Source organism: Dipteris shenzhenensis, chromosome 2, assembly GCF_047967505.1.
Source record: "Dipteris shenzhenensis isolate YYH24624 ecotype China chromosome 2, Dip_SZ_1.0, whole genome shotgun sequence".
NCBI lineage: Eukaryota > Viridiplantae > Streptophyta > Polypodiopsida > Gleicheniales > Dipteridaceae > Dipteris > Dipteris shenzhenensis.
The window spans coordinates 16,593,122-16,610,833 of record NC_141597.1 but is presented as its reverse complement, the minus strand read 5'-3'; the positions used below and the strand labels follow the sequence as shown (position 1 = coordinate 16,610,833).

At 46.0% G+C, this 17,712-nt stretch overlaps 1 protein-coding gene across 1 annotated transcript in view; it reads left to right on the top strand.

The window, feature by feature from the left end:
* The first annotated feature begins 231 nt into the window (after nt 1–231).
* Nucleotides 232–17,712, top strand: part of LOC147904388 (Major facilitator superfamily protein) — a 50,416-nt gene continuing 32,935 nt past the window's right edge. The window contains exons 1-2 of the mRNA XM_087386237.1: nt 232–1,264; nt 2,144–2,767. Coding sequence (XP_087242363.1) covers nt 1,221–1,264; nt 2,144–2,767 — 668 coding nt within the window. The 5' untranslated portion in view covers nt 232–1,220. The remainder of the gene's footprint in view (nt 1,265–2,143; nt 2,768–17,712) is intronic.

Below are 17,712 nucleotides of genomic sequence, written 5' to 3'. Positions count from 1 at the left end.
CGGCGTGTGAACACCTGCAAGTGTTGAGTGAACACACGTGCGCACACACACACGCGCACGTTCGCGTGCTGAGGGAGTGGGTAATGATGGGGGGGGGTAGTGGTCGTGGTCACGTGCGTGGATCATACGGAACAAAGCGACCGGAGGACGTACGGCGGCCAATTCAGATTGATTGCTTATTGGTTTTGTGTTGCTTTTTGTTGAATTTTTACAGAATCCAGATGTGTGCGTTTGTTTTGTCATCACTGCTTGATGACGAGATTCCCACATCGTTGAGCTATCGGAGCTTTTTCATTTCAAAATCGTCGTGGGATCCATCCGTTTGGCACAATTTCAAAGATCCATGGACGATGCAGTCCTCTCAGGCTCATCGTACAGGCCAATTTTCGCTCGTTTGCGCTTCGTGGATGAATCGATGATCCCGAGGTAGCAAGGTGCTCCAGAGGAATGAACTGGCCAAAACCAAATCGACCGCAGAATTCAGGGCCGGGACGAGAAGAAGCTCTCATCAAATCGTCTCAATCAGCTGATTTTGATTGCTTCGTACTGCAGCACCACAAAGTTCAGTACCTCAGAGTCCAAATGAGCTGCAGGAAAGTTGGATTCCTGGGATAATTGCATCCGTCTTGACCTTTAGGGGCTTCAATTCTGAGGGCAAATAGCTTTGCGAGTCGTCAAATCTGAAAATCTTCTGCATCCTTGCATCGCTACCGCCTACCTGAGCCTTCGCGAGATCTGAGTTTTACAAGCATCTTTTGGCCCAGCTTCCGAAAGAAGTAATAAGCTATAGCCAGGCAATAAGTTATAAGCTATAGCCAGGCAAGGAATACGTTCGTTGCCCCTTGCTTTTACCACTCTCTCTACCCGCATTTGCGCTTTGCATAGCTTGCTACTGAGGTCTTTTCGATAATTGTTTCCGAAAACGTGGCGCAAGTTTTCTCCTTGCACGTCCTTACCGAAAAAATATCCGCAGCCGGTAAAGGTTTCCCAAGCTTGATAGTGTTGTTCTTAAGCAACAGACGCTCTTCATCGCAATTTTGTGGCTCTGGCATAATTGAAATCCTCATTCGTGGTCTTCATTCACTCCGTGACATCGATGTGCTTTTTTCCTAGCTTTCCTCACGCTGAGTGATGCTGACGGTCATTAAATATTTCTTCTGGTATAACCTTCTGAGCTTATTCAAGGAGAAGGTCCTCCACAAGTTCCTCATTGATTTTTGATGGGATCTAGTATCGACTCTCCTCGTCGAACAGACATGGAAAAGTACGTGCTCGTTCATTCCTCATGGTGTGACATTTAATTGGGAATGGCCTTGTCACGTTCAATCTGAATTATTAACTTGTCCGTCAAACGCCCTCACGAATTGTTGAACTGGCCTCCATATGGATGACGGTACCCAATTCGCATAGATTATGCACAAAACATCAAATTTATACGCACGTAGTCTTACAAGGACTATTGATCTAGCCGTACATAATTTAAATAGTCGTAGCTAGGACATGATCTAAATAGTCGTAACTAGGACATGCTGATCTAGCCGTGCATAATTTAAATAGTTGTAGCTAGGACCTGAACTAGGCAGACTTAACCAGCCAATAAGTGTTGTTTTTCCAAACCCATATTTTTGATTTCTAGCCGTGACTTCCTAAAAGTATCCTTTCCTATTCCTTTTCATTAAGTGAAAGAGCACAAAATAAATTGTCTGAGCTTGGTTTCACAACATTTTAACTAGTGTTTTCCTAGTAACGTAAGGAAGGGTAGGATTTGAAAATAAAGAAAGGCTTCCTTGCTTTCCTTGATCGCCTAGGTATGCAAAAAAAGAGAATAAAATGCCCGACTATAAGAAACCACTCTGGGGGGAGAAAATAATGATATTCGTTCTGTTGCTGCTAATTGGAAAGATCAAACATGGGATATCACTGTACCGAAAGGCAAAACATGACAACTCTTTCCCTCCGTTTTTTGGTGGGAGACCTTGTATTAGTTGTGAACTAAGACCTACTGCAGCTTCTGAGGATAGGAGCCTTAAGATTTTGGCGAGACAAGGATAGCTAGTGTCAGTTGGTGTATCTATCCATTTGGAGCATGTGAACCTGTTTCTTGCATTTTATGTGGGCCTGATTCTTTTTGCATTTTCTGCAGGACAAGACAGATGTGGGGCGTTTCAGTTTCATTGTTTCTGATCAACCTGGCTGCCATAATGGAAAAAGCTGATGAAACTTTACTACCTGCTGTGTACAGAGAAGTTGGCCAAGCTTTTGGAGCAAGCCCTTCTCAGCTTGGGTATCTTACATTTATTCGCAGTTTTGTACAGGCATTGTCCTCTCCTTTGGCTGGCGTACTGGCTTTGCGTTACCCCAGGCCGTCTGTTGTGGGGTTTGGCACTCTTTTTTGGGCATTCTCGACGATAGGTGTGGCTTTCTCACAGACATTTATGCAGTGTGCAGTATGGAGGGCTGTGAATGGAGTGGGACTTGCCATTGTTATTCCATCATTACAATCTTTTATTGCTGACAGCCACAGCGAAGGGGGAAGAGGACTCGCATTTGGATGGCTGAGTGTAGTTGGGTGTTTTGGTGGCATAGGAGGCAGTATGTTGGCTACAATTCTGGCAGGATATGATTTTGGGGGCTATGCTGGTTGGCGTGTCGCTCATTTACTCATTGCATTAATCAGTGCAGTCATAGGGTTTCTGGTGCATCTCTTTGTAATTGATCCAAAGGAAGTGCAGGCACGAGCATCTGGACTTCGGAAGCTTCACGAGGGGTAAATTCCTATACTTCGGTTCACTATATCCTCAACTTTTTATTGCAGAGTTTGTAAAGTTTTAGTTAATATATTTGAGATAATGTAAGATAGTGGATGTCCTAAAGGAAAATTGATGGTATTTTAAAGAACTTTCATAACAGCAGAGTTCTGCGGGAAGAGCTCCTAAATCATTTGGTTTATGTTCCAGCTTTGCTGTCATTGTTAATCTGAGTGAATGAAGAGTTGACTGCATTCTGCAGGACATGGTTTTTAGGAGTAACAGACAGGAGTTTTTGTCAAGGGGATTTGATATCAGATTACTCATAGACAAGTTTTGGTTACGTATCCATTAATTTTCTCTGCCTGTGTTCAGTTGAGTCCGTTTGAGCTCAGCTATTTGATTAGGTCAAGTACCACTTCCTAGCAAGAAGTAAGTGATCTAGAGATCTGAGCTGAGCTGTCAATGAAGTGTTAGGGGGGGGGAGAGAGAGAGAGAGAGAGAGAGATCTATTAACGTCGCAGAAAGCCTCACGGGCTTATGGGACAAAGTGCAAAATATAGATCCTTACATCATCTGGATAAACCAGAGAGGGTCGAGGAGTGCACATGGCAACTCAGCTCGAGCTTATTAAAGCACAATTCTAAGTTGTAGTCCTATATCAGGATTACATCAGTTTAAGACTGAGGGTCCTTAGGATTAGATTTGAAATCTCGGATTAATGCTATTCCATCTCGATAGACTGCCCATTTTCCAGCTTTATGTGCGTCCTTGACTTTGGTGAGTTCACTATTCCTTTGTTTGAGCTGAGTCGGAGTGAGCTCCTTAGATATCCATATCTTTGTACCCTTCAGCTTATTTGTCTGTCGGAGGATATTGACTCTCTCTATCCTTTCATTGAAATAAACCTGCACTTGTGTTCCCTTTTGAGCGATGTAGCTAATGTGGTTTTCGTTCCATTCAATTTGAGGTATATTCTTCTTGAGGCATGATATTTTCTCATCTTCTGTTAGAGCTACATCCTCACTAGAGCTGCCTCAGCAATCTTTGGGCAACCCCCCAATGCGTAGTATTTTCTTGCTATGTACTACCGCTTCCTGATCTTTAACTTCTGCATAGACATCTGCTTTATTAATTTTATTGCTGGCCACAATAGCCATCTCTTCCTTGGCTGAGCTAACCTGAGTCTTGATCATCTCTTTGACTGTAGAAACGAGTGTTGGTGTTGGTGGGGATGTGCTGCATTTTCCATGGTGTTGGTGGGGATGACCTCTGCAATAATCTCTTGCTTGTCCTTGCTCTCCATCTCCTTCACTTTTCTTCCAAGAGCTGCAACCATAAGCCTGAGCTCTTTAATTTCATGCTGTAGGTAGTAGATTTGTTCCTGTGGGTTGATTTTGAATGTCAATGCATAGGGGCTAGGTGTTGCTGCAACGGAGGAGTGCTTGCTAGTCGGGGTAGAGACGAACAACTTCGTCTTGGGAAACTCCATATTGGCCTGCATCAATCTGAGAAAACCCCTTTGTTGAAGCTAACCCCTAAGCTGGGCTAGGGGTTCAGCCCAGCCTAGGGTTGTGTGAAAAAAAGGCGAGCTGCTCCTTGAACCGCTGCTGCTGCTACGAAAGAGGATCTTGCGAGGGTGGAGCAGAGGCTGACGGAGGGCTACCGCAAAGCTAGTGGAGGGCTAGCGGGGGCTGACGGGGAGCTAGTGGAGGGCTAGCGGAGGTGGAGCGGGGAGCCACCGTGGACTGATGGAGGGCTAACGGTGGAGCAAGGGCTGACGGGGGCTGACGGAGAGAGAGGCAGAGAGGATGAGCGGGGGCTGAGGCGGAGAGGTTGAGAGAGAGAGAGAGGGGCTGACGGAGAGAGAGGCAGAGAGGATGAGCGGGGGCTGAGGCGGAGAGGTAGAGAGAGAGAGAGAGAGAGAGAGAGAGAGAGAGAGAGATGTATTAACGTCTGCAGGAGGCCTCGTGGGCCTATGAGACAAAGTACAAAAACCAAAAAGTAACTCATACAAGCTGCCATGGGCAGGGCTCACTAAGGCCCTTGCTGAAAGCTAAAGTGCTAAACTCGTAAGCGAAATAGTAGAGTAGCAAAATAGCATAAGAGTATTAGGTGCTTAGAGCTAATGCTCCTAGTACACACCGAGGCTCCATATATCCAGGTACCTTGGTGGCTCTCTGATTGGATGTAAGGAGCTCTCGTATTCGTGTCTGTCTAGTTGTCTCTCGATGTGGTGGAGGGCGTGGTCTCCTCGATCTCTGTATCCGATGGGCTACGTCAAGGGTGACTCCTCGTCTCTGACAGTCTCCTCTGAGGAGGGCTGAAATAGAGCGGCGAATGTCGATCGTGCGTGCTCTGGTCGCTCTCTGAGTAGCATGTGGAGTGTGTGCCTCTCGTTTGGCAGCATCGTGGCGGAGACTCACTGCTAATCCATGATGCTCTCATTTCATCAAGCTCCTCTCCCTTAGCCTCCCCGGTAGCTGACTCAGATGCACATAAATCTGTGACATGTGTCTGTGTTTTGTCGATCTCGGGGACCTGTGGCATCGCCCCATGCTGCTCTCTGGCCTTTCGCATTAGTGTATCTCTCTGTCGTCGCATCTCAATCAGATAGAGCCCAACACAAACCTCGTCTGGAAAATGGATCAACCGTGTAAGCTGGCCAAAGCCATAGCCCTCCTGAAGGAGGCAGTGATATCGCTCTCGGATCTCGTAATAGACTAGGCAGACATAGAAAAAGTGCTTCTTCGTCTCGATCTCCTGCATCTAGCATAGTCTGCTCTCTGGATATGCCTGCAGCTTTCCTTGCCTCAATTTTCAGCTAATGTGATGAGACTTGCCAATCCCCGATGGCGATTCTCAGTGCATGTGAGACTCTCCTGTCCTTGAGGTACTGAGGTCTAATGACGAGTCCAAGACCCTCAGGAAGTGGTCATGGTAGAACTGGATCTTGGTGGGGAACTCCTCTCCCCCCGAAGCCCTAGACGTATGGAGCTGGAGGAGGTTCAACCGTATGATACGGTTGATCTCATCTTGTGGTATCATCTCGGGTGGTGCATCCATGCTGTATTGAAAGGGGGTAAGTTGTGACTACCAAACCATGTGTATATCTGTGCGTACCATGCTATATCAACACTGCTCTCGGCCAATCGCCTAGAAGACTCCAATGCTAGCTTCGGTAATCTCCACTAGGGTAAGGCCCTGACTCTGTGGAGGAATGTCATTGCTTGAAAGATGGCATCAACTTGGAGAGGGGTCATGGCAAACTCTGCTTGTATAATCTGATGGGGGATTGAGGGCTTGCTCTGAATCATCCTGGATCCCATAGTCACCTGTAGCCTCTCAAATCTCTTCCACTCTGTCGCTGAAATGTCACTCCCCTAGAAAGATGTTGCATACATGGCAGTTGGTCTCATCAGGGTGTCAAAAATCCAAACCTTTGTCGAAGGGTCCTGCAAGTGTGCCTAGAAGCACCGCTCCTCTAGTCGGGCCAGGTCACCCCGTCCTCGTGTGAGTTGTGATGTACCTGCATGGGTAGTCATGAAACTTGGTCTGGTGAACACTACCCCCAAATATGTGTAAGACTGCACTATCTCCACTGGCTCATCTCGGTATGTGAAGCTATGGCGACAGGACACTGCTCCTGAGATGTTGAAGATCATAACCTTGGTTTTTCCAAGGTTAACTGTTAAGTCTCTCTCTCTCTGTGGAACATCTTTAGAGCCTCTAGATGTTTCTGCAATCCCTTTGCTGAGGATGATATGAGGACTATGTCATCTGTGTACAGCAGTATCTGCACCATTAGGTCAGCTAGAAGTGAATGCTCTCTGCCTGAGCAATCAACAAAGGATGTGATCTCATCGATATAGAGCTTGAAGAGAGTCAGTGAGAGGGGGCAGCCTTACTTCACTCCGATAGTGCTCTCAAACTAATCTGATAGACCTCCTGGGGCACGCACCCTCCCTCTGACGGACTCATATAAACTCATAACCCCCCAGATCATGATCTCCGGGAGTTGTAACTCCTGTAACCTCCTGATCAGGCTGGAACGTGGGACCGTATCAAATGCCTTATGAAAGTCTACAAAACAATTGTAGACTTTCTGGCGCCTCGACTTCACCTCCTCAGTGATAGCCCTCAAGGTGCAGATGTGGTCCAAGATGGAGTGCTATCTTCGAAAACATTCCTGCCCAAGAGCCCGTTGCCCGTGACCCTCTGTGTGGCTGTTGATCTCCCTCTCTAGTACCGACCCATATATCTTAGCCAAAGTGTGGCCAATCATAAGAGTGCGGTAGTTTCTAGTGTCCTTGGGATCACCTGCCTTGTGTATTGGTACTATGGTAGTAGTGCTCCAGGTAGGCGGGAAGTCATCGCATTTTGCATGGTTGAATAGCTGTGCTAGAACCAGGGTCAAGACCTCCTGCCCATGTGCAAAGTGCTCGATGCATAGTCCCTCATGATCTGGGGATCTTCGGTTATGAAGCCGGAGGAGGGAAGCCCGTACATTTTGTGCTGTAAACAAGTGACATGTGGTGGGTCTGGGCATAGAGGACATATCAGGCGGTGCCTGCCCCGGGGCATCATAGAGGGAGCATGCATATGTATGCCACACTACTGGATCTGTGATGGGGATGGGCAGCTTCCCCCCCCCCAGCCCGTAATAGGATCTCCTCCACGAAAGGATCCGATCACCTCATCCACAGCTAGGGGATTTATGTTTACCCAAATGCTTAAGGGCTTCATCCAATTCATCATCTGAAAAGGACATTTCCAGCATTGAGGCTTTTTGCGGGGAGACAATGGGAGAAACAAGCTCAGTAAATCTGTTACGAGCCAATGCGACCTGAGGTGTAGAATAAGATGGCTGAGAAAAAAGAAGCTGAAAATGATCCAGACATTGTTTTTCTAGCTGAGAGAGAGACTGGGTCCAAAGACCATCTGATTTCCTTACCCTCATGATAGATTGGCTTTGTCTATGTGCATGTAAGTTCCGAAAAAAAGATTTAGAGGAACAGCCCTTATCTAGCATAGGTTTAACTCTGGCCCTAATCTGCCATTTGGACAGCTTGCGTTTATCATTGGCATCAATTATGGAGGAAGCACAAGACAGTAAATGCTGCTCAGAATCAGATAGAGATCTTTGATGACTAATCTATACCAAATACTGCTTGTATGATTTTGCCCACTGGATATGTTGTCTGGTTTCTGCCATGTACCATCTTCCATATTCCTTAATGACATTTTGAATACGATGTATGAAAGAGATCCAAGCAAATTCCAGATCCTCCTGAGCATGGGATAGCAATGGCCTGCAAGCCAGTCTGATCATATGCTAAAATTTTTCATGAGAAAGATATAATTGATTAACCTGTAAATTTCTGACTGAAGAGAGCTGCAAGTCATCCAGAGGCATACCAAAAGAAAGGGTGAGCCAAAGTGGAGTGTGATCAGATAATTGTTGTGAATAATCAGTCCACATCTGACATGTATATTCATCATATTGCTGAGCATGAATGAGATAATATCTATCAAGCCTGGCCCAATAATCTGTAAAAGCATTATGATGATATGTAAATCCCATCACTGAAGGGTGAGTTGCTGTCCATAAATCTGCAAATCGAAGTAATGATGTCATGTGTTCCCATTGCTGGATTTCAGAGGGCAGCATATGGGATTTATGAGTGGTATTGTCCTTCCAGTGAGGAGAATTGTTGAAATCATAACAAAGTAGAGCATTGGAGGACCAAGGATATTGCTTTATGGAGCTCCACATTTGAGCTCTGGAAGCTGAATTTTGAGAGGCATACAAAGATCCTATTTCAAAAATCTCTCCATTGATCATACATTGGATAATCATCCACATCGTCCACCTAGATGATTATATGCAGATCATGTCTGGCTAAAATGCACAGCCCAGAGAATTGTTCAGATCCTGAATAAAATCCTGAATAAAATATATCATATCCAGAAGAAAACCCATGCTGGCCAGCAAAAAAATGCTGATTATGCTCTTGCAGACACACAACATCCGGATGAGTTGTATTTATATAATGCCAAAGAAGCCTCCATTTATTCTGGTTGCAGAGGCCCTGTATATTATAGGAAAAACATTTAAGAGAAGCACGCATGAAAATATATACAAGAGAATGATCGGTCTCCAAAAGAACGGGAGGCCTCAAGCCTCTGCCATTGCCACAGGGTCTTGCTGACCCTCAGCTTCCAATTCCCTGATAATATCATCTTCTTCACAAAGGGGAAGACCCTTCTTGACTGCATTGACCCATGCCTTTGAGATGGGGCTGCTTGAAGAGGTAGAAAGATTGTCCTGGAGAAGGAGCAGAGGCATCCCAATTACGAGATTGGAGAGGTCTTTGTTTGAGAGGCACCGTCTTCTTTGCAGTCTGCCATCCCTCATGAGATGATGAAATATTTTCTCCTAACTTGCTTTTGCCTTTATCCTTATTTTGAGCTGAATTGGCCTGGCTCCCTGTATGAACTGAAGGCTTTGCTCCTTTAGCTTCAATCTTTTCCACATATGTCTTCTGACCTCCTTTATTAGATGGCAGAGGAATAGCAGCTGGAGGAGGTGGATGAAGGATAGAGGGACACTCCGAAGCAAGATGCCCAGATTTGTGACAAGAAAAACAAGCTCCAGCAAAAATGCCCCATTTTAAAGTGAAATATTTCTTGCCCAAATTAACACCCTCAATCTCAACTGCAATAGAGGAAGGGGTCGGTCTATCAGTATCCCATAAGATGCAAAAACGATTTTTATTACCTGTGGGACGAGGGGGACAGATCACTTGCCCCAATGTCATAGCTAAACCTGGAAGCTTTGTTCTCATATAATCTGGAAAATCAACCACTTCAACCCATACGGGGGAATGATGCTTGATGAGGTTCTGATAGTCCTTATTAGGGGACCAGGGCATGATATGCACCATCTGGCGATCGAAAAATAAAGGAGACATTTCCAGCATCTTTTGTTTTGTCAAAGCATCCAAAAGATGAACTTCATAAAATCCTCGGGAGGCAAAATAGACTCCTTCTACATAGCATCCACCTAGGAGAGAATTCACCCATTGTCCCACATCATTAGCAGAGGGAATTTTGCTTGGGAAAAAGATGATAACTGCAGTTTGAGAGAGCTTCTTCAAAGGTTGCACAAGAGATGGCAGCTTCATTTTGTAAGTGAGTTCCAGAGCAGGTTGAATCCATTCCCTTCTACTTTGTTGAAAGTCATCATTCAGCATATCAAACACATAGGAAGCATCTTCAGAAGAAGGAGCTATGGGGAAGAGGTTTCCCTTGATTGTCTTTTGGGTTCAGGAGAGAGGGCTCTCTTGACATAGTACTTGTTTGGTTCTGCCATGGCGGCTAAGGGATTCAACAGACATCAAACAGCGAGAATCGGACTGAGCACAAAGAAGGGCTGGCAGGCTGTACGGAGGCTGAACTGACGCACTGTACGGTGGCACAAAGAAACTGACAGAACTGTACGGACAGAAGGAGAGATTGCAGGAAAGAAATGACAAACTGTACGGGACTGCTGACAGGCTGTACGGGAAAACAGACTGTGTACGGAAAATTCAAACGACTGTACGGGAACTAGTACGGGAACAGTACGGACGAGAAAAATAGACGACTGTACGGGAAAGTACAGACGAGCTGTACGGAATTTGAGAAGGAAGACTGCAGGTACGAACTGTCGTGCAAGATTGAACGGAGCCTCGATGGAACGGAATGCTGACGCTAGCTTCGTACGGAAACCGTACGACGGCCGTACGGTGGTACGGACAAAATGGCAGGCGCCAAACTATCCCAGACGACGCTGATCAGCGAGCACTCCTCTCCTCTCCTCTCACGACCGTCACACACACACCAACTCCTCACACACACACACACGCCATCGCTCCTCACACACACACACACACACTCGCGCGCGCGCGCACACACACACACACACACACACTACAGATCTATGGAAAGAGTGCATGGTGAGTCTGGTAATGAGACCACCCTGAATGATGACTGAGATGAGGTAGTGCTGTAAATAGCGTGCGCGCGCAAACTCTCTCTCTCTCTCTCTCTCTTTCACTCACACACACACACGCACGCATGCACGCACACACACACGCGCACGCACAGAGAGAGAGAGAGAGAGAGAGAGAGAGAGTTTATTAAAGTCTCCTAAAGTCCAGTGGGTCTATGAGACTGATAGAAAACCTGATACAATGAGCAAAAGGGTGGAGCTACTAAACGAGCATCCTAATCCATGCTAGAGAATTGTGTAGGACATAGTCAATGTCACCATAGTCAATATAATACAATATAGCACACACGTGGCATGGAACGTCAATGTAGGCCCAGTGATGGACTAGGCTGTGCAGGCAAAACCTTCGTGATAGATCGCTATCTACTATCTGGAAGTGTAATCGGTCGTGATCTCCTGGTGGCGGCTCTATTCCTGACAGGCGCCACAGTAATTCCAGTCAACTGTATCCCAGGTCTAAACATAGATGAGATGTTAGCAAGCCTGATATGCGCATTTGTCCTTCGACGAGTGTGTCGCGTCTCGGTCTCAGCGTCTTTGTCTTGCTTGCTATCTGTGATCGTGGGGACAATGTGCTCTGGCTGGAAGTACTCCGTGATCACACTCCAAGATGGTTCTGATAAGGTCTCTCGTCCCTGTTTGTGTGTGTGTGTGTGTGTGAGAGAGAGAGAGAGAGAGAGAGAGAGAGAGAGAGATTAACATTTGCAGAAGCCCTAGCGGGACTATGAGACCTTAGGATCTATCGGCCCACTATTAAATTAAATACAACTCTTGAAAAAAAAATCTCCCAAATCTTTCTACATTGTGAGTATTTGCTGGACTATTTTTTGTGCTAGTTGGAGAATTTTGCTGTGATGTTCCAAGATGTCTTTTAAGTAGCTTCCAAACTTGTGGGCTGGCTGTTCCAATAGATTCTTCAGATTACATCTATTGTTTCCATGATTCTCCATTATCTGTGCGTATGCTCGACATTTTAAGAGCATGTGCTGCTCATCTTCCACCTTCCCTGTAGGGCAGATTTTGCATATCCTTGCCTCTCTTGGGATCTTGGGTTGTATCCATCTACCCTTCTCCACTTCTAGATCATGTGAGCTGGTACTTATTTTGCATATTAAATTCCTTTTGAATATTGAGATGTCCTCCCCAAGATATTTCTGCATTGTGTAGCCGTCCATTGGGTTGATTTCCCGTTTGTATAATTGCATTTTTGTTCTTGGATCGTGCCATCTTTTCACTGAGAGAGAAAAGAAAGAAAGAAAGAAAGATCTATTAACGTCTGCAGAAAGCCTCACGGGCTTATGGGACAAAGTGCAAAACATAAATCCTTACATCATCTGGATAAACCAGAGAGGGTCGAGGAGTGCACATGGCAACTCAGCTCGAGCTTATTAAAGCACAATTCTGAGTTGTAGTCCTATATCAGGAAGGCATTCATTACATCAGTTTAAAACTGAGGGACTTTAGGATTAGATTTGAAATCTCGGATAAATGCTATTCCATCTCGGTAGACTGCCCATTTTCCAGCTTTATGTGCGTCCTTGACTTTGGTGAGTTCACTATTCCTTTGTTTGAGCTGAGTCGGAGTGAGCTCCTCAGATATCCATATCTTTGTATGTAGCTAATGTAGAAATGTTTGTACTTTCGGAAGATGTGATCCATCATTCTATTGAATGTGGCTGGAGCATTTGTCAACCCAAAAGCCTCACTAGAGCTGCCACATCAATCTTTGGGCTACCCCCCAATGCGTAGTATTTTCTTGTTATGTACTACTGCTTCCTGCTCTTTAACTTCTGCATAGACATCTCTTTATTAATTATATTGCTGGCTACAATAGCCATCTCTTCCTTGGCTGAACTAACATGAGTCTTGATCATCTCTTTGACCGTAGAAATGAGTGTTGATGTTGGTGGGGATGTGCTGCATTTTTCCATAACCTCTGCAATAATCTCTTGCTTGTCCTTGCTCTCCATCTCCTTCACTTTTCTTCCAAGAGCTGCAACCATAAGCCTGAGCTCTTTAATTTCATGCTGTAGGTAGTTATAACTTGGCCATTAGGCTACTCACCATGATGGTGCGGTAGTTTTTGGCCACCTTGCTGTCCCCGCTCTTATGGATTGGTACGATCCTGCTAAGCTGCCATTCCTTGGGAAAGCCTTCTTCTAAGGCTCAATTCATGAGTGTAGTGAGCATTTTCTTTTTCTTCTCACCCCCCCATTTCAGCATTTCAGCCACTAGCCCTTGTGTGTCTAGATCCTTTCCGTTTGCGAGCTTTCTCAAACCCTTTCCCACATCTTCCTCTGCTTTATGCACTCCCTGGGAGCTACCCTCCCTAAGCTGATGTACTCATAGACTTCTTGGTCTTCCGTGGACGTTAATAGACTTTCTTTCTTTCTTTTCTTTCTGTTATGACATCATTTACAGCTTTGATGGAAAAGTTATTATTGACCTTCTCTTCTCCCTCTCTCTCATAGAGGCCTTTGACGAAATCTATCATGTCTTCCCATGATGCTTTCCTCTCATGGGGTATGCTGCCATGTACCTTTTGGAAAAACTTTTTGGGATTTTGCTTAAGCTCATCAAAGCTCTCAATTTGTTTGCTCTTGAGAAACTCTCTTTTTGTGTTTCTTACCAACTTTCTGTAGGCTCTAGCTTTGTTCTCCTTCCCGGTTGTGTCTACTGTTGTCCATGCTTTTTTTGCTACTTTGCATTCCTGATTATACCAGTGGTTACAGGCATGCCTTTGCTCCTCCCCTTGCTTTTTGTAAAGCATTCATGAGCTGTTTTCTGCAGTAAGTCTGTCATGCATTCACTCATTTCTTGGCATGTGGAAGGTGTCTGACAATGTGCTATTTCTTCTTCTAGTTTCTGTTCATATATGTGTGCCTTTTTATAATCTAATCTCAGCCTGGGTTGCGCAGGAATTTCCTGTTTTTTTACTATGTGCTTTGCCCCTACAATGCCCATAGATATTGCTGTGATCGGAATCAATAGACTCCTCTTCAATCTTGAAGTGCTCAAGTGTGTGCGGGTTCATGATCACATAATCAACTACGCTCGACCCTTGAGGAGTTTTGCATGTGCATCCCTCCGTTTTCTTTGAAGTACGGGGTGCCATTGCAAATTTGCATTCCAAAGCATCCGCATAGGGCGAGGAGTTGCCTTCCCATTTGGGTGATTTCCCCATCATCTCTAGATGTCCTTTTCCAGCCTTTTCTTTCTACATTGTCCTCTTCCATTTCCTCCATCCAAATGGGATCTTTCCCTTCCACTGTAATGACCCCTTGTAATGATCCTGTCCTTGCGTTGAAGTCTCCGGCGAGGATAATTACATGCTCTTTAGAGAACTGAGCTATGTCTTCTCCCAAGTGCATAAGAGGGTCCTCTCGGGATAGATGGCTGTTTTGTTTGTATATGGGTGATTGCAGGGGTGCAAAATAGCACAGTGCCAACCTTATATTTCCATCTTTTGCTACTATCTCTAACCACATATATTGTTTATGTGGATCCTTCTTTATCACTCTCGCTGATTTCTGCCATGTCATGCTAATGTAACATGCAATCCCTCCAAACCTCTTGCCCCTATGTGTGTTTTTGCATTCCACATTGATGTCTTCAAGAACCCCTTGATTTTTGGGGATTCATTTCCCCCGTGCTCCCATGTTTCCGACACTATGAGTATGTCTGTCTCCAACACTTCATCTTCTAATGCAATGACCTTGTCTAGATTCCATCCTTCCACATTCCAGATTTTGATTATGAGGGTCTCGTATTCCTATTTATCCTTTTGTTTCTCTCCCCCTTTGCTCTTTGCTGTAATTACTGCTTTCCCATCCTTCATATAGGCATTCTTTCCTTCCTTTTTTGCATTCCTAATGACTTCTAGCTCTTTGAGTTTTTGGGCATATTGATTTCTCGTGAGGTCTTCGTTTATCCATATGGAGTGCCCTTTGAGATGATGCTTGTGATTCAGTACTTTGAGGCGGGACTGTGCATCTTGACTATGATTTGTCTTGGTTTTTCACCCTTCCGTCCCACTTTGAATGCATCTTGCCATTTTCTGGCAGAGATGCGCATGATCTTTTGAAAGACGTGTGTGAGGACCTGTTCAATGTCCTCGTTTTCACTCTCGTTTTGAGAGAGAGAGAGAGAGAGAGAGAGAGAGAGAGTTTATTGAAGTCTTCGGAAGACCGATGGGTGTATGAGATTGTGAAACCCTGGTACACTCAAGCTGTGAGCGTGGAGCTACTAAGCGAGCATCCACACCAATGCATAATGTAAAAATAATGCAGAATGATAGTTCTAAGTACTAAGTACAACATAGTCATGTCCGTGATCGAACTACAAATCAGTCACATCGTCATCATCATCCTCATCAGGATATTAGAGGTGGATGAGGTACTGGAGGCAAGAAATCGGCGATAGAGCGTTGTCGGCCACTCGAGGATGCGGTCTTGTGACGTCTCCTGGTCATAGCTCTACGCCTAACAAGGCCTACAGTAAGCCCTGTCGGACGGGCTGCGATGGTGAACATGGAGGCGATATCCCCGAGTGTAATCTGTGCGTGTACCCTTCGTTTGAGTTCTCGAGTCACTGGCTCTAAGTCCCGATTATGTCGAGGTCTCGTCTCAGGAGGGTTCAGGAGATCTGGTTGAAAGAACTCCGTGATAGAGCTCTAGGAGGGGTCTGCCAAGGAAGAAGTCTGTTCCTGTCTCCGTGATTGAAGTATCCTCTCGCGGTGCCTAACTACCTCATGAATGAAGCCTGCCAAGCATCTCTGATCTGGATAGGAGAGGAATCGGGACAGGGCTCCATAACTATCTCTGAAGAGGCAATAGAAACGCCCGTGGATCTCATAATAGATGGGACACCTGAAGATGAAGTGCTCCTCTGTCTCAATCTCCTGTATACCGCATAATGTGCATTAGCGCCTCTCCCTTGGTAGACACTCTGCCCTGTTGCTCTGTATACGAAGTCTATGTGAAGAGACCCGGAACTGCCCAATAGAGATCCTCAATGAGTGGGGTAAGTGGATCTACGTGTACCCTGGTGGATCAATGAAACCCTCATTTGTGATATGTAAGCAGTGGTCTTTGTAGAAGCTAAGCTTCACTGGGAGTTCGCTCGGTGCCAACCAGGTCCGGAATGTGTGTAGCTGTAAGAGATCCTCACGGATCACCTGGTTGACATCGTGTGACATGAGGGGGGAGAAAGGAGCATCCAAACTATATTGGAAGGGAGGGAGTCTGTCCATGTGGAGTCCCAACCCCTCAAACCATCTCTTTGTGCGTGCATACCAACATCTTTGGTCACCTCTTACTGAGAGCGTCATAGAGGAAGACAATGCCAACCATGGCAGCCTTCTGCATTTGGAAGGGTAATCCCCATACTCTTTGACTATGTGATAACCTGAAATGCAGCATCTGGCTGTAGTGGAGATGACCCAAACTCAGCCTGTATGATTTGGTGAGATACTGATGGCTTACTGCGAATCATTCGTGATAGGATGAGCACTTGTAGTCGCTCCATTCGTGGCCACTCTGTATCGGATAGATTTGGTCCTCAACAAGGGTTGCCATACATGCCTGCTGGGCAGACTAAGGAGTCAAACAGCAGCCCCTTGGTTTGTGGATCCTGGAAGTTTGAGCGGAAGCACTGCCTCTCTAGTTTGGCCAATGATGCGTATCCTCTGCCCAAGCGTGCCTGCATCACGAGTCTCATAGTGAAGATGGGCCTAGAGAAGACAACCCCCAAATATATATATGATGAAACTATCTCAACAGGTGACCCATCAAACGTGAACTGCTCCTGGCGCATGACGGCTCGAGATGTATTGAAGATCATAACCTTGGTTTTACCCATGTTGACCTTCAAATCATGGGAGTCACAAAAATACTGGAGTGCGTCAAAGTGTCTCTGAAGTCCCTCTGCAAAGGAAGACAGAAGAGCCACATCGTCTGCATAAAGCAATATCGGGATCAACGTGGCAGTGAGAGAGCAACCAGCCCCCCCGTGTGCCTTGCATCATTGTCTCAAGCTCGTCTTCTAGTTAGTGTGTAAGTGGCCTATTAAATAGAGTTAATTCGACTAGGGTTAGTCTTACCACTGGTTTGCCTAGCGTGGCAACGGGCTACGCAAGGTGACGGGTCGCTGAGGTTTAGCAAGACTGAGAGAGAGAGAGAGAACTAACTTTTTGCACGGGCGTAGAACTACGGGAGGGCTATGTGGGTCAAGAGATGGGAGCAGCAAATGGGATGGGAGCGAGTAGAGACCTCACGGAGCACAGGCACAAGGGCTCAAGGAGGGTGATGGCGGAGCAGGAGTGAGACGGGCGGTGCACGGGGTGACGGGCAATGGTGTAGGCGGGTGACGGACAGAGCGGAGGCGATGGACAAAACTGGAGTAGGGGTGACGGACGGAGTAGAGGTGAAGGGCGTTGTTGGGGGTGACGGACGGAGCACGAGGGTGACGGGCTACGACGGGAGAGAATATTCATGGAGGCTGTCGCCTCCACGGGAGTCTAAGGGTTTATAAGGGGATTTCAGGGTTCGGAAAGGGGACATAGTTGAGAGACCTATCTAGGAGTTTCAGGGTTCAGAGGGAGTTGCAAGGTTTAAGAGGAGTCCAAGGTTGAGGAGTGGAGAGCTAGTCTCCTTCATGGTTTCAGGAGGAGGAGGAGGAGGGAGGAGGAGGGAGAAAGGAGGAGGAGGGAGGAGGAGGGAGTACAAGGGTAAGGGCATGCTAGAACATGATAGTGTAAAAGAGCATGGACGCAATGGAGATCAATCACATGAACACAATAGTGAGCTTGAACACTGAAGACCCAGGGAGCTTCTTGGAATCTTACACAAGAGGAGACATAGTCTTTTACACAGAGACACATCTGAGCCGAGAGTATCCACTACCGATAGT